The sequence below is a fragment of the Sinocyclocheilus rhinocerous genome, unplaced genomic scaffold (assembly GCF_001515625.1).
Source record: "Sinocyclocheilus rhinocerous isolate Xijiao unplaced genomic scaffold, SAMN03320098_v1.1 scaffold44, whole genome shotgun sequence".
NCBI classification, from domain to species: domain Eukaryota; kingdom Metazoa; phylum Chordata; class Actinopteri; order Cypriniformes; family Cyprinidae; genus Sinocyclocheilus; species Sinocyclocheilus rhinocerous.
The window spans coordinates 1945691-1969969 of NW_015631022.1; the positions used below are offsets into that span (position 1 = coordinate 1945691).

At 36.9% G+C, this 24279-nt stretch overlaps 3 protein-coding genes and 1 long non-coding RNA gene across 6 annotated transcripts in view; 1 reads left to right on the forward strand and 3 right to left on the reverse strand.

The window, feature by feature from the left end:
* Positions 1 to 92: 92 nt before the first annotated feature.
* LOC107741072 (uncharacterized) lies at positions 93 to 4328 on the reverse strand. Of its 3 annotated transcripts, none has more exons than XR_001640161.1 (4): positions 2875 to 4328; positions 2045 to 2595; positions 1889 to 1949; positions 93 to 253 (listed from the first exon to the last, which is right to left on the reverse strand). It is a non-coding gene; the product is annotated as an uncharacterized LOC107741072 (long non-coding RNA). The 3 variants fall into 3 exon arrangements; XR_001640160.1 differs by having other exon boundaries at positions 2045 to 2164; positions 2488 to 4328; XR_001640159.1 differs by having other exon boundaries at positions 2045 to 4328.
* Positions 4329 to 4548: 220 nt separating this feature from the next.
* LOC107741073 (heterogeneous nuclear ribonucleoprotein A0-like) lies at positions 4549 to 5999 on the reverse strand. The gene has a single exon (XM_016553665.1). It carries the CDS (start codon positions 5958 to 5960, stop codon positions 5070 to 5072), a length of 891 nt encoding a protein of 296 aa, XP_016409151.1. The 5' UTR covers positions 5961 to 5999; the 3' UTR covers positions 4549 to 5069.
* Positions 6000 to 7306: 1307 nt separating this feature from the next.
* Positions 7307 to 18840, forward strand: LOC107741074 (zinc finger protein ubi-d4-like). The gene is made up of 11 exons (XM_016553666.1): positions 7307 to 7403; positions 8523 to 8683; positions 8759 to 8866; positions 10103 to 10299; positions 10412 to 10504; positions 11471 to 11555; positions 12301 to 12432; positions 12739 to 12870; positions 12959 to 13071; positions 15011 to 15092; positions 17794 to 18840. The coding sequence occupies exons 1-11, from the start codon at positions 7372 to 7374 to the stop codon at positions 17874 to 17876; spliced, it is 1218 nt and encodes a 405-aa protein (XP_016409152.1). The 5' UTR covers positions 7307 to 7371; the 3' UTR covers positions 17877 to 18840.
* An 892-nt stretch (positions 18841 to 19732) lies between these two features.
* The window catches only part of LOC107741113 (muscarinic acetylcholine receptor M3-like), a 9283-nt gene continuing 4736 nt past the window's right edge, over positions 19733 to 24279 (reverse strand). The window contains exons 2-3 of the mRNA XM_016553704.1: positions 23114 to 23943; positions 19733 to 20604 (exon numbers count right to left, since the gene is read on the reverse strand). Coding sequence (XP_016409190.1) covers positions 19930 to 20604; positions 23114 to 23842 — 1404 coding nt within the window. The 5' untranslated portion in view covers positions 23843 to 23943 and the 3' untranslated portion in view covers positions 19733 to 19929. The remainder of the gene's footprint in view (positions 20605 to 23113; positions 23944 to 24279) is intronic.

The following is a 24279-nucleotide window of genomic DNA, read 5'->3' on the forward strand; positions in this document are numbered from 1 at the left end:
TATAGTGTAAACGTTACTCATTGTTTATCCTTTTTCCATCCTGTGTAACACCACTTGATGCATTCAAACATTAATAACAGACTCAAAATATATCCAGTTAATTTTTTTTATTGAATTCATCAGACATTCGACGCCATGTTTATTCGTGTTCATGTGCACTTTGCCATTATGCATTTGATTCAACTCCAGTCAAAGGAACCGAATGCAGTCGCCCTCCAAGTACCATTATCACGGCATCATCTTGGCACCAGGTCTGTAAAAACAAACAGAAGACACATATAATACTTTGATGAGAGCCATCCCAGTAGGCTTAACCCTAAAATGTTAACCCTGTGAATCAAAAATGGCCTTAGATTCAGTAAAGGCAACAGTGTTTATCCAGCTTTACGTTTGGGTGGTATTAGGGTTGCAAAGGGGTGGAAAATTTCCGGAAACTTTCCAAAAATCCCTGGAATATTCCAAAAAAAATCCTGGAAATTTTCCAAAATTTCTGGAATATTTCCCAAATTTACTGGAAGTTTTCCACCTTTTTGCAACCCTAGGTGGTATTGCTATTTTAGATCGGAAATGCAATAACAGACATATTCCCAAAATATTTCAGACAAAGAGAAAGACTACTCCAAGAGGGAAATTCTACTGAGGTTCCTTTATAACAAATATAAATTGGAGAAAGGCCTAGTTTTTGCCAAGTAAATTTTGTACATCTAACAAGGTTAAGGAGATTCATTATTAAATCCTTCATAATTTATCCTGTTAATTTGTCTATTTCTAAATATTCTAAAGTTGATGAGTCTTGCTCATTTTGTGGTTTTGAGGAAACCGCTGCCCATTTGTTTTTTTATTGTAGTATTACCAACAAATTATGGGTTGATTTAAGCGCTTATGTATCTAACCTTACAGATGTGACCCATACTTTCATCCTCAAAGATGTTATTTTTTATTATGAAAGCTATTACCTGATGAATATGTTGTTAATTTTCTTGTATCGAATGCAAATTTTTTCATTCATAAGCAAAAATGGCTAAAAATCTCCTTTGTCTTTCCCCCTTTATCTTGCTGAACTTGATTCTCGTTTCATCTCTTAGACTTACAAATAACAAAGAGTGCCAAATTTTTGATGCATTATGACAACTTTTCTAAAATGTTGTAATTTTATTTTTGTACTTTTCTGTATAGATAATACCATAATTTGACGTACGCAAATCCAGAATATTTGTTTTCTGTCCTCTTTATAGGAATATATTCATGTCTCATTTCCCTGTTCTTGTATGTTTCTACAAGTTTTGTAATAAAACAAACAGAAGACACATTTTCCAGCGACGTGAGCAAATCTCAGTGATAAGGCCCACAAAAAGACCATGATGCTTGACAAACCATGGTAAACTTAAAAGGAGAACGTAATTAGGATTGCACGATTATGACAAAAATCATAATTGTCAATTCTTCCCTTGAAATAGTAATTGCGATTATTAAATTACAATTATCGAAATTTACATTGTTTTGAATAGCGTTATACCATTGTTTGAAACAAATGCACGCCATATTTTTAGATGAAAATAAACAAGCTGAAAACACTAACTGAAAAACTTATTGCTTTTCTAGAGTATTAAGCCTCATGTCAACTATACATTGGATCGGTTTATTCTTTAAATAAAAATTACATAAGCACAGTATAATAATGTTAAACTAAATTAAAACAATGGAAAAACCCTTAAGATAACCTGTAGAAAGAAAAAAAGCACCTAGAAATCTTAAGCACCTAGAATACCGTAAGTGGACTTTGAACGATTAATTGTCGCTTAAGCCCTATATGTAATCGAAATATTTTGATTTCAAATCACTGAAACGCAAGACATTCATTGTCAGGGCTTAACGTACAAAATCTTACCATGAGCATCTTGCCTCTCGGAGGTCCACGGGAATCTGGCATATGCGTTCATATGCAAACTCTGCTCGAACGCAAAGACGGGAAAAAAGGAAATTCTGTAAATATAATTTGTGTGACTTACTGTATAACACGGATTTAAAAAAAGAACCTGCTTACCAAACTCACTGGAGTTCTTTCTTCATCTTTCAGAGCATCTGGATTCACAGCCGCAGCAGAGGTTCATCAAGCGGCCGCGCTTGGAAGTGAGATTTTATTTAAATCCTTCCATTGCGTTCTCTGTGGAAAAAGAAGACAGATGCAGATGCATGTAAGCGTCAAGTCAACAAGCGGTGTCCTGAAACATGTCTAGCTACACAACCCCTTCAGATTTACACACTGTGCCTTTAAGAAGGGTCTTTGTAGGAGGTGTGCTTTGAAAATGACAGCACTTTTGAAAAGGCCAGTGTCAAGAGGTTGTATAGTTGCATTTTCACTAGTCTCACTCGATTATCAACAAAACCCACTGCCCTCTTAGACTGCCAGAAATGTAGGACAAAACACCGAGATGAGGAGGGGAGGGGGATTGATAAGATGTAAGGTAAATAACTGAAAGCACAAACCTTGCTTAATAAATGCTGATCTCCTTTGCATTTGATGTCATTAATATCTGGAACTAATGCGTCAAGTATACAGGAACTATAAGCTCCGTTCTCCGGTTTGACCTTAAACTGGAAATCGGCTAAAATATTGGATTAAGACATAACTACATAGACCACAATCACCACATTGAACTACAGAGCATGTTCTAATTTCCACTTTTCCTCTAAGTTACATGGTCACCGCCAGTTAACGCTATTCACAGCTAGAATTTAGGAAATGCTGAAATAAAGTTGCATGCACGCTTTACGTTAACGACTCACAAATACCTGATTTCGTTCCAGGTGGATCCAAAGTATGTTAAAGACACACCCGATGCAATGTCTGGTGTATAAAGCATTTCTACAAACCTGGTGCGTTTATCCTATGGATTTTCAGCTGGGTTTCTACATCTCTGGAGTAGCCCTGGAGAATCCAATGACGTAGTAGTGGACACAGCTAAGGTATAGATCCGTCTTATTTGATCACTAAAAGTATTGGAACAAAGCTCTAAACATATTTTAAGAATAAAGACAACATATGGTTGGGAAAATATTGACATCCCCACATGTCTGATGCAAAGAAATGTCATTAATATGGAGCACTAGAGCCAATGCCTGATGACGGCAAAGGCTGGCCTCCAGTTTTAGTCTTACCTAGATGAAAAGACTGAATCGCTACACGGGCCTCATAGGCGACCCAATAAATCTCAGCTGGCCATAAACCATACTGGCTACGGAATAATGACTTTTATTAACAGAAATACATACAGTTCAGTTGTATCTGAAATAAACAATATTCAATAGGTTATTCCGTTGAAGCAGTAATACAATGAGACAAGAGCATTTAAGTCCTTTACTAAATGATTAAACTGTAGAAAAACAACTCAAATCGGTCTTCAGAGCCCCGACGAAAAGGTTCGTTGTAACACCAATGACAATATTTTCATAATGTGCTTGAACTATTTAACAAATGTCACTAATTGGGAGGAGACACACGTTAGTCACTATATTAATGGATGTTGAGGGCTGTTTTAGTGAGCCTGAAACTAGTTCTTTAACTTGCTACGGTTTTGAGACGCCAAAAATTTCTGTTTATTCCAACACGTTTCTTATGTTAGGACGAACAGCTTCTAGTTGCCATCGAGCCTAATTAAAGAAAAGTTCAATCTTTCATTGGTTGGCGGCAGACTCTGCAGCAAATTGAGTTCAACAGTGTCCACTTTTTCAGCTGCCTTGATTTTCTGGAGTATTTTTCCCATTCATTTTTAAAAAGTAAAAAAAAAAAAAAAAAAAAAAAAAAATTTTAAAAAAAAAAATGGGTACAAGATCAAAAGTACTGCAATCCCAAGAAGCATTGCGAATGACAGATTAAACTATTGATTTAAAGATGTTGAGTGTGTATATAGAAACAAAATTTTACGTTTATTGCAAAATAAGCAAATATATACAAAATATTACATCATGCGGCATGCTTCATGGGAGTGGGTGGGCACTAACAGGTTTTATTTAAGATTTTTTTTGAAGAATCATGGTTAATTTTAACATATTTGCAAAATGAGTTAAAACAATGCCCACTGGCGGCTTCAACAAATGCATATAACATCAATTAACCTCATAGCTCACAGTAGGTCTTGTCTTATGAAGAAAACGAATGGGATTTTTACTTGTGATATGCAAATCATGCCTGCTGCCAGCCAATGAATTTTTGAATCTCTACAGGGGTTCACTGTGATTGGCTCTCAATCAAAACCAAATTTAAATGTAGGGCTGCAAAACGATTAATCGCATACAAAATAAATGTCTGTTTACAAACTGTGTGTGTGCACTGTATTTTTATTATGGATATATAAATACACAGTCATGTATATATATATATAAAAAAAAAATGTTATGTATATTTATACTTTATATAGTATATTTTATATATATATCTAACATTTTTCCTTGATGTATACACGTGTGTATTTATATATACATAAATATACACAGTACACAAACATAAAATATGTAAACAAACGTATTTTGAATGCGATTAATCGTTTTGCAACCCTATAATGTATTGAAAAGAAAACACACAATAAAAATACAATACATATACTAAAAGTAGGAAAACGCATGCATACAATAATTAACAAGCAAAAAATACTACTCTTAACTTAACCCCAAAGCACAAAAAACGTGAGTAACAGTTTCGCGAACAAGTAGCCTGCCAAGACACCACTGGCCAGTCTTATAATAAGTAGAGATCCGGAGTAGTAGTCCTATGTCTTGCTGGGGAAAAAAACTCCCTAGTACTTCAGGGAAAAGAGCAAAAGGATGTGTAGTAGTAGCAGTAACAGCTGTGAGGTGTTGAGTAAAGTCGGATAGGTGAGCCCTAACGTTACCTATGATCTGCTAGGCTGGATAAAGTTGTGAACTCCTGAATGGAGCTTGAGTGTTTCAGTCAATGCCATGCCTCATTAAGGTGGCTCAATCTGGCTACTTAGCTGAAGATAATGTGTGGTCAAAACTGTGATGTGGGCTGGGGAAGGAGCTGCTCTTAATTTGTGACCTAATATACGCTCCTAATACGAGCCTCCGTAACCCCCCCTGCCGTAACCACCACCACCACCACCTCCTCGGGAGTAAGGAGCGTTGCTTCTGCCCGAGTAATTACCTTTCATTGGGCCATAGCCAGAGGACTGCTGGCCATAGCCGCTGCCAAAGTCACTGTAGCCGTTACCACCGCCGTAGCCCTCCATTTGGTCCCCGTAGCCTCCCCCATACCCGCCACCGTAGCCGTCACTGCCTCCATAGCCGCCGCCGCCGCTGTAGTTACCGTATCCGCTGCCGCGCCCGCCGTAGCCGTTCTGCGGTCTTCCCATCCCCCTTCCGCGGCCGCCACGGCCACCGCGACTACCGGCGGCCTGCATCTCCTGCTTGGTCAGGGCTTTCTTCACCTCCACTTTATGCCCGTTAATAACGTGGTACTTGAGCACCACGGCTTTATCGGCCGAGTCGTTGTCTTCAAAATACACGAAGCCGAAGCCCCGCTTCTTGCCGGTCTCTTTGTCCGTGATCACCTCCGCCTTCTCCACCGCGCCGAACTGGGAGAAGCAGTCGAGGAGGTGATCCTCCTCGATATCGTCTTTAAGCCCGCCGATGAATATCTTCTTCACCTTCGCGAGGGCCTCGGGTTTGCCAGCGTCTTCCCGGGCCACGGCCCGCTTCAGCTCGACGTTGTTACCGTCCAGAACGTGCGGGCGGGCCGCCATGGCCGAGTCCGCCTCCTCGGGGCTCGAGTAGGTCACGAAACCGAAACAACGCGAGCGCTTCAGCTGCTGGTTCTGCACAACCACGCAGTCCGTGAGCGCTCCGTATTGCTCGAAATGATTTCGCAGCCCGTCGTCGGTGGTCTGGACGTTGAGGCCACCGACAAACAGCTTGCACAGTTGATTTTCCATTTGAGCCGTCATCTTCGCAACCGATTTTCCGCTGGGTTGATGTAAAATGGCGGTGAAATATAAATGGCGGCGGCGGTGGTGCGGACGGATGATGTCATGTAAACGTAACCACGCCCACCGCAGTATGAGATCAACGGGTGCAGTGTTGCCAAGTCCGCGGTTTTCCCGCGGAATTGGGCTACTAAAATACTATAGTAATTTATAGTAAATAAATACTGTAGTGTTTTTGAACCATACTATAGTAAAGTACTTGAATTAATTTGTTGTGGTAATTCTATAGTTGCTGTGGTAATATAGCAACTATAGTAATATAAACAAATTACTTTACCCAATAACCTACTGTACTAAGTTTTCTACAACTATAGGGTATATTATACTACAATACACTACCGTTTATTGTAGTAAAAACTAAAGTGTACTACAGTATTTATTACAGTTTATCAGTTCACTATAGTTAATACTACAGTATGCTATAGCATTAATTAACAACGTGTTGTAAATACTATAATATATACAGTATAATACACTTTACTATAGTATGGTTCAAAAACACTGTAGTATTTACTATAAATCACTATAGTATTTTTTCATGTGGGTATTGCCGCGGTTTGTTTTTCATGTCAACTGGACTTTGTGATCAGTGCCAAATACCTGAGAATGTAGAACATGTTGTTGTGTATTGCACAAAATATGAAATTTAATGGATGATCTTCGTAAAAGACATGGGGGAAATAGGATTAACTGGACGTGGATCAAAGACATACTGGAATGCAGTAGGAGCGGACAAGGAATGAAATATTTGATTCGTTTTTTGACTAAAACGGGACTAATATCAAGAATATGAAGAAGAAAAAAACAAGATGAACGCGATTTTTACAGAGGGCCCCCCTCAAAACGCAATTGGGCTGGTTTGGCGGGTTTTTGTTGTGAAAACCTGGCAACCCTGAGTTATTTTGATAACTGTAGTACTATTGTTTGTATTTCGGTAATGGACCCTTTTCACAAGATTGTGATGACGCGTTTAACGGTCATCAGCATCGTAAATCCTCAAAAGTTTTTCATATTTGAATTTTCTCAATATTTTGATTTTTTTTGCACCCTCAGATTCCAGATTTTCAAATAGTTGTATCTCGACCAAATATTGTCTTGTCCTAACAAACCATACATCAATGGAAAGCTTATTTATTTATTTCAGATGGTGTATAAATCTCGATTTCAGAAAACTGACCCTTATGGCTGGTTTTGTGGTCCAGGGTCACATGTATTTTGTACAGTTTTGCAGAAACTTTAGTCTGGTTCGCTTTCATCTGCTATGACGGATCAAACATGTTCTCCTCTGAAGACCAGAACGTAGCGTTCGTTCAAAAAGGACAGCTAGTGCGCATGCGCAGTGAAGACAACAACAGCCCACTACAGCAAAACAATGGCGACGGCCGTGGAGAATATCGTTAAAGTGTGAGTACATGTAGTTTTTAAACTCTTTGAATGAATATCCGTGTGATATTCTCGATTTGTGACTTGTTCGGGACGGTTTTATTGTCAACAGTAAGGTTGAAGCATTGGGGTGGCGTTTGGCTAATAATGAAAATCGTTCATTCATCGTTTTCTGACATCAAAGCGCTACATACAGACGTGTGTTCTTTTAAAATCTGCTGCACTAACCAGTCACTAGTTCTTTTGCCTTGTTGTTGTGTTTTCTTGTCCAACTTTTTAAAAAAAAATGTCTATATTATTGACGTTGCTTCTTTTATACTGGCAAAAAATAGTACACCTCATTAGGGTCCATTGATGTCCATTGTTTGCATATGTGACCCTGGACCACAAAACCAGTCATAATGGTAAATTTTTTTGAAATTGAGATTTATACACCGAAAAGCTGAATAAATAAGCGTTCCATTGATGTATGGTTTGTTAGGATAGGACAATATTTGGCCGAGATACAACTATTTGAAAATCTGGAATCTGAGGGTGCAAAAAAATCAAAATATTGAGAAAATCATCTTTAAAGTTGTCCAAATGAAGTTCTTAGCAATGCATATTACTAATCAAAAATTAAGTTTTGATATATTTACAGTAGGAAATTTACAAAATATCTTCATGGAACATGATCTTTACTTAATATCCTAATGATTTTTGGCATAAAAGAAAAATCTATAATTTTGACCCATACAATGTATTATTGGCTGCTACAAATATACCCCAGCGACTTAAGACTGTTTTTTTGCTCCAGGGTCACATATCAGCACATTGTGACTAGTGCTGGGCGGTATGACCAAAAATTTATATCACGGTATTTTTCAAAATTATACCGGTTTCGCGGTACATGACGGTATTTTTTTTTCATGCATGACCGGGTGTTAACCATATTTTCTACTGATTGAGAGAGGAAATACTGCAGTATATAGACTTAGAATGACCTATTCGCACCAAATGTAATAGTAAAAAAATCCCCTGCTATTTTCCCAAGACTAGGATTTAACTACTCAAATGTGAATATGTTTACTAACGGTAATCTAAATCACATGCTTTGAAGTAACTTGTGTGTGTGTGTGTGTGTGTGTGTGTGGACTGAAGGCTTGGAGAGCAGTACTATAAAGATGCTTTGGAGCAGTGTCACAGTTATAACGCCCGGCTGTGTGCAGAGAGGAGCATCCTCATGCCCTTCCTGGACTCCCAGACTGGAGTCGCTCAAAGCAACTGCTACATTTGGATGGAGAAGAGACACAGGAGTGCAGGTTCAGCATCAGCCCAATACACTTATTCCATTCTCAGTCCGTCCTACTGCTGCTAACATATGATTTCTCTTTAAGGTACCGCACCGGGACAGCTGTACACATATCCTGCTCGCCGATGGAGGAAGAAGAGAAGATCTCACCCACCAGAAGACCCTCCTCTGGCTTTTCCTCCACTCAAAGCTGGTATCTGTTATAGCATAGCCTGTTTGTAATGCTTAACATTATCTATTTCTTGCAGTGATTGTCTTTACCTGTTCTTGTGTTTAAATCTATAACACAATTTTTGATACACAAATTTCTAAAGCCTCTGAAAACCATACCCAATCTACTACATGGCTTCCTTTTTATTTAGTAAATGTATTAATAACTTATATATTATTAGTAATATTTCAAGATGAACACTTACTGGATTGAAGCAACTTGGGTTTAATTGATTATGCGTGCATAATTTTTTTTTAGAAAAATCATGTTAAAATGTGAGCACCATATATAATACATCAGGCTTTTGGGTAACGTTTATTTGTTCATCTCTCAATCATGTCTTTATTGCATTGCATTACATTTTTAATAATGAAAACTACAGAGCTTTGATCATAAAACTGAGCATTTAAATATCATCCGTATTAAAACATTTTTGGGAGGTATAAATTGAAAACTGATATTTATATGCATTTTATGTAAGTAGTGCTGTTATAAATATCTCATTGGTTTACGTTACAAACTCAAAATTTCATCTTATTTTTGATCTAATCTCCATATTCTTCTACATTATACTATATGAGCCATAAAAGCCTGGTGTATCAAATGTGATACTCAACATAAAACACATTTGTGGCACTGGAGCACAAAACCAGTCATATTTGTAGCAATAGCCAACAATACATTGCATGGGTCAAAATTATCGATTTTTCTTTTATGCCAAAAATCATTAGGATATTAAGTAAAGATCATGTTCCATGAAGATATTTTATAAATTTCCTACTGTAAATATATCAAAACTTAATTTTTGATTAGTAATATGTATTGCTAAGAACTTCATTTGGACAACTTTAAACGCGATTTTCTCAATATTTTGTTTTTTTGCACCCTCAGATTCCAGATTTTCAAATAGTTGTATCTCGGACAAATATTGTCCTATCCTAACAAACCATACATCAATAGAAAGCTTATTTATCAGCTTTCAGATGGTGTATAAATCTCAATTTCAAAAAATTTACCCTTATGACATATGCAAACTTTTTATCAAAAGGTTAAATAAACTTGCATTTAAAAAATTTTTTTCAGGTTATTTCAAATGTCAAACTTTATAGGGTTAATAAATATAAACAATATAGATTGAGATAGTTAAGTCAGAGAGAACATATTTAAAATTAGATTGCAAATCCTAACCAAATGATTTAAAACTGCATCTTTTCAAAGCTGAGCTGGAACTGAACCTGAAAAAAGATGTGTTGGGCCCGTTGGATGGGAGCAGTCTGGAGGCCTTGCTGAAAGGAGAGCCGCTGGATAAAAGAGTGTCCACGGAGCTCAGACCGCCTGAGGAAGAAGCCAGTCTGACTGAGATCACTGGAACCAGTGCAGCCAGCAGCCACAGCGGCTCCACACGCATCAGGAAGGTATGAAGCAGGGCTTTTCAATATGGCGTCTTATGTACTGTATACTCTGAGCACATAACTGATGGATCTTCCTTTATGAATACATAGCCTGATCGTTTCCTGTCGTTCTCAGAGAATCCTTGAGCCGGAAGACTACTTGGATGATCTGGATGATGAAGATTTTGAGGAGGAGACCCCAAAAAGAAGAGGAAAAGGAAAGTCTAAGGTAACATGCCTAGTCTAAAAGTTCCTGTTAGTGTTAAGTCTAGTGTTCCTGTGGCTCAGTGGCATTGCGTTAGCAGCACAAAAGGTTGTGGGTTCGATCCCAGGGAACACACATACTGGTAATAAATGTATAGTCTGAATGCACTGTAAGTCGCTTTGGATAAAAGCGTCTGCTAAATGCATACATTTATTTATTTAATGTATTTATTTATTTAGTCTGCTTTTGCTTAATTAATTGAATATTGATACAGTATTAAAGGAATCGTTCACCCAAAAATGAAAATTCTGTCATTAATTACTCACCCTCATGTGGTTCCAAACCCGGAAGACCTTCGTTTATCTTCAGAACACAAATTAAGATATTTTTGATGAATTCCGAGATCTCTCTGACCCTCCCATAGACAGCAATGTCATTAACATGATCAATGTCCAGAAACGTAGCAAGGAGATCGGTAAAATAATCCATGCAACATCAGGGGTTCAACCGTATTTTTACGAAGCTACGAGAATACTTTTTGTGCTAAAAAAAAACTACTTTATTTAACAATTCTGGACCTTGATAGTGTTAGGATCCTTGCTGTCTATGGAAGGGTCAGAAAGCTCTCGGAATTCATCAAAAATATCTTAATTTGTGTTCCGAAGATGAACGAAGGTCTTCCGGGTTTGGAACGACATGAGGGTGAGTAATCCTACTTTATTTAACAATTCTGAACCTTGATAGTGTTAGGATCCTTGCTGTCTATGAAGGGTCAGAGAGCTCTCGGAATTCATCAAAAATATCTTAATTTGTGTTCCGAAGATGAACGAAGGTCTTCCGGGTTTGGAACGACATGAGGGTGAGTAATTAATGACAGAATTTTCATTTTTGGGTGAATTATCTCTTTAAGCATTTATTATATGCTGATGTTCTTGGTCATGCGATGGCCTGGAGGAATAGTTTTATGAAAATGTCATTTTAATCTGCCAGAGTCGAGGAGTTGGAAATGGAAAAAAGAAAATGGAAGCTGCTGCAGCTGCCCAGGAAGACCGAGACAAACCGTATGCTTGTGACAGTGAGTTGTGACACATTTTATTTTGAGTGATTGTTGTTTTAAAAAGGCATTCTTTTGAAGCATTATGGTTATTTTTTGCAGAAATCACTTTAGAATTCGATTTTAGGCAACATTTAGTTCAATTGGATGTTTTTATTATGGTGAACTATGGTTCACTACTGTTCAAAAGTCTGGGGTTTTGTTTTTTTTCCAAGTAACTGTAAGTGTTACTAAATTCTATTTTGATGCTGTTCTTTTGAACTTTTAAATCATTAAAAAATCCTGAAAAAAATGTGTCACAGTTTAACAAAAACATTAAGCAGCACGATTGTTTTAACAAGAAGAAATGTATATAAGCTGCAAATCAGCATATTAGAATGATTTCTGACGGATCATGTGACACTGAAGACTGGAGTAATGATGCTGAAAATTCAGCTTTGCATCACAGAAATAAATCATGTTTTACAATGTATTCACATATATTTTAAATCATAATATTTCACAGTATTACTGTTTTTATTGTGTTTGTTTAAATAAATGCAGCCTTGGTGAGTAGAAGAAACTTATTAGTGTATGTGGCTAACCTTTGTGTAACGCTGTTGTTGCAGTAAATGCAGTTTGAGCATTATGAGAAATCACATCTAAATATGCTCATGGTTTTGATGTCAGGAGAGGGAGCTTTAGTACATTGAAAACCTTTGTTGAAACAGCAGTGAATGTCCTGTTCACACTGCTGTTTTAATTTTAAACCTTTTCTTTTTATTAGTCTGTGGGAAACGCTATAAAAACAGACCAGGTTTGAGTTACCACTACACTCACTCTCACCTGGCTGATGAGGAGGGAGAAGACAGAGAAGAACTTGAGATGCACTCACCTACACCACAAGAGGAACCCAAGAGTGAGTTCATTCATGATGGAAAGTGCACTCCTGGCACATCACTTTTATTGTTGTGCATGATCAATTTATAGGATTTAACGAGTACGAGATGTACCCGTTCTTCATGTTTGAACCATACCCTTTATACAATATTTAAAGAGTTAGATATTGTTAGATCCTTGTTTCTTAAGGATATTGTATATGACGACATTACAAATATTTGTAACTTTTGTTGCGACCACATTGATTGCAGCGCCGATTTGGATATTCCTGCCAGTCAAAACATTAATGAAAGCAGGTTCATCTGATCCTCTGTTTTTTTTACAGCCCCTAAGAAAGGACCAAATGGCCTGGCGTTACCCAATGACTATTGTGACTTCTGCCTGGGCGACTCTAACATGAACCAGAAAACAGGCCAGTCTGAAGAACTGGTGTCCTGCTCTGACTGTGGACGTTCAGGTACGACACAGACACACAACAAGCTCTAAACCTCCACGTTGAGATGCACATAATTCACACGTGGCCTTTTTCTCCCATCCCTCCTTAGGACATCCTTCGTGCCTGCAGTTCACCGCCGTGATGATGGCAGCTGTGAAGACTTACCACTGGCAGTGCATTGAGTGCAAGTGCTGCAACGTTTGTGGCACATCTGAGAATGACGTGAGTCTCCTCACATGATCAGTCAAACACATAAAACCAGTGTTGGGGAAAGTTACTTTTAAAGGGGTCCTATTATGCTCTTTTACAAAGTCTTGATTTTGTTTTGGGGGTGTACTAGAACAGGCTCTCATACTAGGTTGTTCGAAAAACACATAATTTTTCACATATTTTACATTGAATGCAAAAACGATACATTCGAATTTTAGGTGAGCGTTAAGGAGGCAGCCTTATCAGTGGCGCACGAGATGCGAAGACGATGTAAGTGTCGTTGCATCTTAATGTTTTTGTTAGCCTGTCCAGTTGAAGCCACTAGATGCGGCAAGTTTAACTGTGAAAAAAACATATATCGAGACTTTATAGCGGGTTTTTTCCCCGTCCCACTGCATCTCGTGTTTTTAAATGAAAAATTTAGTTGTTTAAGCAACTTAATTCATTATAATTGGTTTATAAACATTATTTTAAACATAATGCACTTTTTTTCACAGATAGTCATGTTATCTTATGCTTTGAATAAACGTGCATAATATTTTGTTCGATGCGCCCTCTTGTGGCCTCAGGAGAGAAGCCAAATGCGTTGTTCATTACAAATATTGCGGGAAAAGAGAACATCAATGCGGAGAAGATCTTGTTTACATCAAAACTGAAATCAAGCCGTTCACACAGAACACATATTTCGCGCATTTTCTAGAGGGACATCTATCACCGTTGCACTCGCGTCTCGCACAAAAGAGCAATCGCTTTTATTTAGAAAGCCATGTAAAATTAATGCAAGTTTAACTGTGAAAAAAACATATATCGAGACTTTATAGCGGGTTTTTTCCCCGTCCCACTGCATCTCGTGTTTTTAAATGAAAAATTTAGTTGTTTAAGCAACTTAATTCATTATAATTGGTTTATAAACATTATTTTAAACATAATGCACTTTTTTTCACAGATAGTCATGTTATCTTATGCTTTGAATAAACGTGCATAATATTTTGCTCGATGCGCCCTCTTGTGGCCTCAGAAGAGAAGCCAAAAGCTTTTCTTCACCCTAACTGAAATTATGCATTTTAAATTCCAATATCATTCGAATTTTGATAATATTGAAGTACAAAATTCTAATTTAGTTTTTCAGCCATTTTGACAGCCCTAAAGTAATGCATTACAGTATTGCGTTACTCCCTAAAAAAGTAACTAATTATGTTACTTAGTTACTTTTTGTGGAAAGTAATGCGTTACATTACTTTTGCGGTACTTTTTAAATCATGGCTGTACTTACTTGTTTGTTTTAAATCTAAAAAGTTCTATTTTTGGCAAATGTAAAAGCCCTTTCACACCAGAAGTGAAATGAATAATGAATTATTAAGATGTGAATTAACATCTGTACGGTAGACGGCGCAGCTAAAACAAACCTTTCAGTTGTGCATGAAGAATAGGATGCAGGAGAATAAACTCTTCAGTAAAGAAAAAAAATTTTGCTTATCTAAAGTAATTTTTGCTTATTAGTATGGTCAGCAGCAAAGGCATTGCTTAATAAAATGGGATTAAACACAAAGCATATTTGTTATTTAACAGATTTAATTATTGCAGGTTGGTGTCATATTTTTCGTTGCATTTCACTGTTTTTATTCATTCTGAAGAACGCTGAATCTGTTTTTGTGCAAGTGAAATGAGTAAAAGCATGTTCACATTTTACTACACTAACATAGGTTCACACATCGCCTCTGCGCTTGCTCCCGATTTCTCTCAACCTGGAGACTGGAAAGCTGCCCGTCAATAAATGGGAAACCATATTTGAAAAAGTAACTTAGATATTTTCTTGTAAATTGAAAAGTAATGTTACTTTACTAGTTACTTGAGAAAAGTAATCTGATTATGTAACTCCTGTTACTCGTAATGCGTTACCCCCAACACTTCACAAAACCATCTGTTAATGTGTTTAAATCTTCTTGCGCAGGACCAGCTTCTGTTCTGTGATGACTGTGATCGAGGATACCACATGTACTGCCTCAGCCCTCCCATGTCAGACCCTCCAGAAGGTACGAGCAATCGCTTTTATCATCGTTTACTCAGTTTCGTGTCGTTCCAGACTCATACCACTTTTTTTTCTTCCATTAAATGCAAAAAGAAAGACATTTTCAAGAAAGTTTGCACCTTTCACGGCTGTTCCATTCCAAAACCGTTTCTGATTCCTGGTTCTGGAATCGATTTGTCCACTGTTGTTTTCTATTCTTTTTTTCTTTATAGATTGGTAGAACGTGCTCACTTTATCTTGCTGTGACTACATGATATGAAGGCTTACTTCCTTTTAAACTTCCTTTGTAGTCATTGATTATTATCAGCATCTATTATCTCTTCATGTAGTACAAAACGCTCAACACCATTTCAGCGCTCAGTGGCGCTCAAAACCATTTTGAGCAACAGAACAAGACAATTTCATCCTTTAAGCTAATTAATAGTTTGTTAATAATTAACTATTATTCTTTTTATATACTTTAGATCTCAGAACAAATCCCTGTCTGTGTCCATATTATATGTTTTAGGTACAAAAACTTTATTGTAGGAAACTTGTCTAAAGCATAGGATAATCGATATTTGTCAGTCGTAAGCTATTGTACATGCAGGATCGCTTTGTGACAACAAAACAAAGTGAATTAAAGGTAATAATCACATATGTGACCCTGGAGCACAAAAGCAGTCTTAAGTCGCTAATGGACCCTTATGACTGGTTTTGTGGTCCAGGTTCACATATTTGCCAGGGGAAAGGAAAGGAAGTGACGTGTGGCCAAGTATGGTGTCCAATACTTGGAATTTGTGCTCTGCATTTAGGCACCCATCCAACACACACAGTAGTGAACACACACACACACCGTGAGCACACACTCGGAGCAGTGGGCAGCCAATACCTACAATCCCTGCCGGGCCTGAGACTCGAACCCACGACCTTCGAGCTACAAGTCCGACTCTCTATCCATTAGGCCACGACTGCCCCCTCTATTTATATAAACAGTAATTTATTTAAACAATAACATTTATTTAAATGTTTCAGTGTGACATACCATGACACCTGGGTATATGTACATGCAGCCATGTAAAAAAACAGCTGCAATCGTATTTTTGAATCGCTTCATTGAACAACCCATCCAAAAGAACAGGTTTGTGGAGATGAATCGGACTTCCCGTTGAAATTAGAGGCCAAGAGGTGAATTAATGATTAGCTCTATAAACTGAAAAGGCTATTAAAGAGGATTTGCCTTCAAGGGAATCAATTCCAGCTGTTGGGATCGATTCTCAATTCCCAAAACCTTGGAATCAAGGAATCCATTCTTTTTGGATTCGCTTCCCAGGCCATACTGAATGGGGACAAGTCTCATCAATCTTCAAAAATTTAGAACACACAAAATTGGTCCATATGTTTCTATATGCACATACACACAAAAATCACATATTTCATGACTGCTACCAGCAGAGTAAAAAAAAAACTGCACTGAAATTTACTTTAGTTCTATATCCCTGAGATCCATAAAGCAGTAGTAAATTATCCACATGTGAAATAATATGCATAATCAGATAATTGTTTTTTTTAAATCGCATTTTGCTTTTAACATCAACATTTTTTTATTAAGGTTAATATAATTATAATTTAAGAATATATATATATACAGTATCTCACAGAAGTGAGTACACCCCTCACATTTTTGTCAATATTTTATTATATCTTTTCTCATGTCAAAACTGAAGAAATGACTTTACAAAAATGTGAGGGGTGTACTCACTTCTGTGAGAGATACTGTATATATATATATATATATATATATATGTATGTATGTGCCATGACAAGTCATTTTTTTAATGTGCTGAAAATCCTTTAACTAATTTGGTGTTTGGTGTAAAAATGGCATGTAAATTTCTATTATCACCAAATCTTGCATTCAATATTATCAGCTGGTTTTCTTTCAGTTAGCACAGGTTTTGTATTTCTTTTTGTAACTGATTGGTCGTAGGCCTCAATGATCTGAGCTCATGCACCTCAGTTTAAGAGTGAAAAAATCATTATTGTGGATAATGTTCATGGAAAAGCAGAGGTGCATAAACTCAGATTAGTGAGGCCTATGTTCGATCAGTGTACAAAACCTGTGCTACTTGAAAGAAAACAAGTTGATAGAAAAAAAAAAAAAAACTGAATCCAATATTTGGTATAAATACAGCATAAGAATTTAAGAAATCTTTAAAAGGCTGGTCATTCTCTACGGGGAACACCACAAGTGTAACAAGGTGAAGGACAAAAATCCCAAAAAAGATAAAATAAAAAAAATAAAAAAAGTTGGATGTTGTTTATACCCTGTGTGAACAAAGTAAGTTTTGTTCCAATGCGTTAACATTAACTTGCATTTTGGGAAAAAGAAAATCCTCTCTGTGTCAAAATGACCGGAACACAACATTGGGGTTAACATTGAGTTTTGCATGTAACATTATTGACTTGTGTGCTATATTCCAAGTCTTGAGATGCAGTGCAATAGCATTGCATGAGGAACAGACCAAAAAAATAAAGCCAGAAAGCTTTAAAAAGCAATCAAATCTCATGTGTGTGTGTTTGCATATTCAAACTTATCTTGTGAAGCCACATCTTTGACACCAAAACGATTGCACGAGTTTATGCATTTATCGCTGTTTAAGTTGGTAGTAGTTATAGTTGTGTGTTTGCCACTGATTAATATTTGGCTTTAATCTTGTTTATAGGAAGCTGGAGTTGCCACCTGTGTCTGGCTCTTCTGAAGGACAAGGCCTCCATTTATCAGAGCCAAAACCCTGCGATGGAGTGATAATGAAAACAGTCTAGCTTGAAGAATGCGCAGCCCTCACAATCCACAGACGGTCGTGAGATTTTACAGAATGATGGAGAGGCAGAAAGAGAAATCATTGGCCCTAACATAGCCATTGTTTTTGGTTTTTATCTCACTATGACTGTTACACACATCACAAGCAGTGTTTGAAATGAAAGAGTGCATAAAGGAAAGGTTTGAAATGGATCATATACTGTACGCTTCATGCATTATGAGCAGTATTTCCACATTCCTTGATGTTAGGGCCAGTGGTTCAGATGATTAAGCACCTGTTTATGCATTGCCAAATATTTTTTTTTCCCGTCTCGTTCACTCAAGATACATTTGTTTACATAGAGCAAACATATGGCTTAATCCTTCACGGATGTTATTGATTTAAATATTCATTTGTACAAGAAGTGTATCTCTGTCTTTGTCATAAATGATTATTTCTTGTAAGTTATTCTTTCAGGACGTAATTGTGCCAAGGTCCAGATTCAAACACCAGAAGATGGTGCTGTGTTTTTATTTTAATTATGTTTTCTGTTTCTTCATTTTCTGGATTCGCTCATTTTAATTCTACAAAAACACTCTCATGAGGCGGGTTATCTTTCGTAGCAGAATTTTGTATGTGATGATATATAACCAATATCTATTATTGTTGACCATATTGAATTATCGTGAGTACTGTATCGTTTTGTATTTGTTTTTGGTATATCATGTCATATTGTATTTGGTATTAAATGTAAATGCTGTATTTTTCAGTCTTTTTTTATTTACATTTTTCATATTGGCCTTTCCATAATAAACATACGTGTAACAGAGACATTAATCTTAATCATGTGTATTTTTTATGAATGCTACCAGCAAAGTAAATAAAAGCTGCACTGAAATGTACTATAGTACTCTGAGACCCAGTAAAATGTATACATATGAAATAATAGACATGAGGTAAGAGTTTTTTTTTTTAAATATCATAGTTTTTAACATCAAGATTTTAGATTAAAATGTATATCATTATAATTTAAGAGCTTATATAATGCGGCATGACATCTGTTACATAATTCTCACTCTGCTGTTACTAAGTTCATGTCTGCAGCTCTGGTACACAGTTTGTATGTTAACCATCTGGTGTTGCTCACATGATGGTCAAAATGTATTTCAATTAAATGAATATACAATATTATAATTTTACAATGTTTTACATTTACTATTTTGTGATTTATGCTACTAAATTATATTTATGGAATAGTTGTGATCCATTTATTAACCACTGAGCATAGACCTGAAAATGAATCGCTTGAATGCTTTGGAGCGCAGACTTAGGTTTGGTTTGGTCTCGTTTTAAATAAGACACTTGGCAAATTATAGCTGAAGTGAAAAAAAAAAAAGTTTAAAAAGTTATAGAAGTTTAAGTTTGTTATAATATACAAAATGCTATTTTAAAAATTTATATGCAATATATATTTTCCAAAACCTGTTTTACTCTAAACCTATATGAAAATCAAAGCCGTAAATCTAAATAAGCAGTGTTCCAAATTTGAGGTTGATATCACAAAAATATGAGCTTTCAGTAAGATTTTGTTTGGGTTTGGGTTCCCATTCGTTTCCAATGCGAACAATATAAGTGACTATTTTCTTCAGGACCAGTTAACATTTTTGAATTATGTCCATGATTTTTATTTATTATTATTATTGTTTTTGTTAATGTAACAAGTGCCAAAACCTTTACCAAGTCTTGTACAATTCAAAAAAACATTTTTTTTTACCAAACATCACCAGAGGGTTAAAGGGTTTATGCTTCATAAAAAAACATACCCAGATGCTACATTTTATATTTTGAATGTGTCAAGGCAATTCAAATTTAAAAACGGCTACATACCCTGCCAAGATACCGATTTCACAAACAGCTGGTCTGAACTTCATACATTTCATGCACAACTTTGATCTCTAGGATCTTTTCAAGCCCACATACACTTTGGCATCATCATAAAGATCTGCATTTGTCAACCAGTGCTGAATCACTGATATCATCAAGGGAGAAAACCCAACATCAACCATTCCCCGTCGGGGTCCATCTGATCCCCTTCTTATGCTCCTTCCACCTGCAGAGCAGCAGCGCCCTGAACGTGACCCGGAAGTGCTTGTTACAGAGCGCGTAGCAGACGGGGTTGACCGTGCTGTTGACGTAGCAGAGCCAGTATCCCAGCTGCCACAGGCCCTCAGGAACACAGTCGTCACAGAAAGTGGACACCAGGACCATGATGTTGTAGGGTGTCCATGTTACAATGAAAGCCAGGAGAATGGCACTGAGGGTCCGGGCCGCTTTCTTCTCCCTGATCAGACACGAGGTCCGGGCTTTGCGGGCCAGCGATCGAGCCGGGGCTTGAGCAGCACTCGTGGTTATAGGATTCATAGGTGAATTAAGCGAATTCTGACTTCCGGACTCACAGCTCCTCTTGGTGGCGTTACGGTCATTGTGGAGATCACTGACCGCAGTCTTATCCATCCGAACGAGTGGAATGTATTTGTTATTGTCGTCCACCTGTGGATGGCTGTCTGTGGGATACGAGCTGGACATCTCGTCTCTTTCCCTTCGTTTCTTCCACCACGCTGCTGTCCGGTGGGTGATGATTGGACAGATGGTCCTGTGTGTCTTCTTGTGCTGGTTCTGGTCCGTTTGCGGTCTGACATCTTCAACGCTGCGAGAATTGCTGTGACAAGATCTCTGGGAGACATATTAAATGACAAAAAATGTAAACATCTTTGTTCTTTCATCAGTATATAAATATCAAGTATTAGTTTACTTCAGTTTGACTGATTTTGAGCTTATTTAATAACCCTGTGACATCCAAAGGAGTAGTTTGTTTCTTGTAGTCTAAGCTGTGTCCGGGAATGACTTCATTCCCTACATTCGTTCACTCCTTTCTAAAATGTGACCCTGGAGCACAAAAGCAGTCTTAAGTCGCTGGGGTATATTTGTAGCAATAGCCAAAAATACATTGTATGGGTCAAAATTGTCAATTTTCCTTTAATGCCAAAAATCATTAGGATATTAAGTAAAGATCATGTTCCATGAAGATATTTTGTAAATTTCCTACCGTAAATATATTAAAACTCAATTTTAGTTTGGTAATATGCATTGCTGCTAAGAACTTCATTTGCACAACTTTAAAGGCGATTTTCTCAATATTTCAATTTTTTTTGCAACCTCAGATTCCAGATTTTCAAATAGTTGTATCTCGACCAAATATTGTCCTATCCTAACAAAAAAATCAGAAAAATCCTTCAGGTCCCACAAATGTGTTGGTTTTCCAGCATTTTTGTGTATTTGAACCCTTTCCAACAATGACTGTATGATTTTGAGATCCATCTTTTCACACTGAGGACAACTGAGGGACTCATACACAACTATTACAGAAGGTTCAAACGCTCACTGATGCTCCAGAAGGACAAACCATGCATCAAACTTTTTGAATTTGAAGATCAGGGTAAATTTAACTTATTTTGTCTTCTGGGGAACATTTAACACGTAGCTTCTGAAGGGCAGTACTAAATGAAAAAATATGATATTTAGGCAAAATAAGAACAATGTAAAAATATTCATTCTGTTCAAAAGTTTTCTCTTAATGCATCATTTTCAAAATCATTGTTGGAAAGGTTTCAAATTCGCAAAAATGCTGGAAAGTCAAAGAATTTGTGGGACCTGAAGTATTTTTCTGAAGAACAGCAGGCAGTTTAACTGTTCAGGACAAACAAGGGACTCATGAACAACTATCACTAAACACAAAACACAGCTGTGGATCATTCAGGTAACAACACAGTATTAAGAATCAAACTTTTGAACGGGGTCATTTTTATAAATTCAACTATTATTTTCTCTTGTGGACTATAATGTAAACATGAAATCTCTTATTCAGGTCAGTACTAAAAAAATAACATGCATTTTGTATGATCCCGCTTATTTTGGTAAAATAATTAACATTTTGCAGATTCTGCAAGGTGTATGTAAATTTTGATTTCAACTGTAAAAACAAAAGTTAAGTCAAAATATTAATAAATACAGTAAATAAACAATACTAAAATAACACTAGATCTCACTAGCAATAGCATGTAGCACATCATCTGTCTTTCAGGTTGCACTAATGCTTGTAACTTGTTTCTTTTAAAAAACATAATTTTTCTTGGGAAAATTGTTTTTACATTTGTTTTCTTTTTATGGTAAACATAGTTTTTTCCCCCCATTCTTTTATGTAATCCTGGTAGCTAAATTTTATTTTTTTTAAATCCAGTTTCTTAAATTATCCTCAGAGAAGTTATGTCATTCTAGAAGAAAAAAAATAGCAGTATTAGCAATAGATATTTTAAATTCTGTGATGTTTTGTGTGATTGGGTATTTGTTTGTCTCAGTGTACAGCACTACATCCTGTTTAGCAAATGTATTTTTACACAGTGTTATTATTACACAGTGGCCACAATTTAACAAAAAATAACTAAACTAAACTAAAACCAATTCTTAAAAATGAACCACAAATTAATAAGCTGTTGGAAGGAATTTTATTGCTAATTTTTATTTGGAGATCTATATTATGTATAATGCTGTCAATCGATAAAAACAAATTAACTAACATTTTAAAATTGTTCTGTAATTAATCACGATTAATTACATATAAATATATATATATTTATATTGTCATAATTTCACATTGGATCTCCAAATGAATGTAGAAACAACATAAAGAAGGTATATTTAAAATATGTGTTTAATGGCATCTTTTTACTAAGTAGCCTGTTAATTAAGGTCAGCATTAATTATAGCCATTCAACATTACAGTATAATTTACAGCCATTGTTTTTATCATTTAATCGGCTTTGAAAACTTTTAATTTGAGTGAACTTAAAACAATCTTCACAAACAATAAACTGTATATGCATAAACTATAAATTGAAAAAAAGGAAGATGCATTAATTGCATTTTTTTTTTAATGTTTTTTTTTGTTTGTTTTGTTTTTTTAAGGAAGAACCATTTTTGGTTCCCTAAAGAACCTTGCACCTTTCAGTGAACAGTTCTTAAAAGAACCATTTCTTTCACATTGTAAATCTAAAAACATTTGTTCCACTACAAAGAACGTAGATTCCATGGTATTAAACGTTCTTCATGGAACCATTGATGCTAACAAAGAACCTTTTTTAAGACCTAAAATGTAAAATAATAGACGAGCCCAGTTGAATCCCACCTGAGATGCGTTTCCCGTGCGTCCTCCCTGTGAAGCGATGAGTCCAGCGAGCTGCTGAGAGCGTTTCTCTGTCTCGCGGTACACCCGCCAGTACAACGCCACCATCACGCTCACCGGCAGGTAAAACGCAGCGATGGCTGTCCCGAATGTGATCACAGGCTGAGACAGGAACTGCACTGAACACTCTCCCTCTGGAACAGTCCGTTGACCCACTATATACTGCCAGAACAAAATAGCTGGAGCCCAAAGCACAAACGAGACGGTCCACGCTAGAGTAATCAGCACCGCCGCTCTTCTGGGCGTTCTAGTGGCCCGATAGGTCAGGGGTCGCATGACAGAGAGGTAGCGGTCCACGCTGATGGCCAGCAGGTTCATAACAGAGGCATTGCTTGCCACATAATCCACAGTCAACCACACATCACAGGCTAGGTGTCCTAAAGTCCACTGGCCGATCAGGATGTAGGTAGTGTAGAGGTTCATCGAGACGGCGCCTAAAATGAAGTCGGCCACGGCCAAGCTCAGGAGGAAGTAGTTGCTCACTGTCCTCAGGAGAGGGTTGACTCGAAAAGAGATCATGACCAGGACGTTGCCTATGATGGTGATGATGGAGAGTGGGACGGTTATGAGAGTGATCATGGCCATCCTCCAGGTGACGGGACCAGAGACCGCCACATCTGTCCCGTTGCTTAAACTGGAGAGATTCGGTGTGAATGAGGTGCTGTTCATCATGAACTGAAGATGGCAGGATAGATGAGATTATCTTTGTGCTTTAAAACTCCAGTGCATGCTTCATACCGCATCTTTTAGGGGATTCCTGATGTTTGATCATTCTGCGTAGACAAAAAAAGACATGTGACCACAAAACCAGTCATAAGGGTCCATTTTTTTTATTATTGAGATTTATACATCATCTGAAAGCTGAATACACAAGCTTTCCATTTATGTGTGGTTTGTTAGGATCGGACAATATTTGGTCGAGATACAACTATTTGAAAATCTGAGGGTGCAAAAAAAATCAAAATATTGAGAAAATCATCTTTAAAGTTGTCCAAATGAAGTTCTGAGCAATGCATAGTACTAATCAAAAATGAAGTTTTGATATATTTACGGTAGGAAATTTACAAAATATCTTCATGGAACATGATCTTTACTTAATATCCTAATGA

Bases quoted from the DNA above. Each gene is read 5' to 3' on its own strand.
- LOC107741073 (XM_016553665.1), bottom strand. From the start codon at position 5,960: ATGACGGCTCAAATGGAAAATCAACTGTGCAAGCTGTTTGTCGGTGGC.
- LOC107741074 (XM_016553666.1), top strand. From the start codon at position 7,372: ATGGCGACGGCCGTGGAGAATATCGTTAAAGT. The intron at 11,556-12,300 runs GTGAGTTGTGAC...TCTTTTTATTAG, and splicing joins CAAACCGTATGCTTGTGACA to TCTGTGGGAAACGCTATAAA. The intron at 12,433-12,738 runs GTGAGTTCATTC...TTTTTTTTACAG, and splicing joins ACCACAAGAGGAACCCAAGA to CCCCTAAGAAAGGACCAAAT.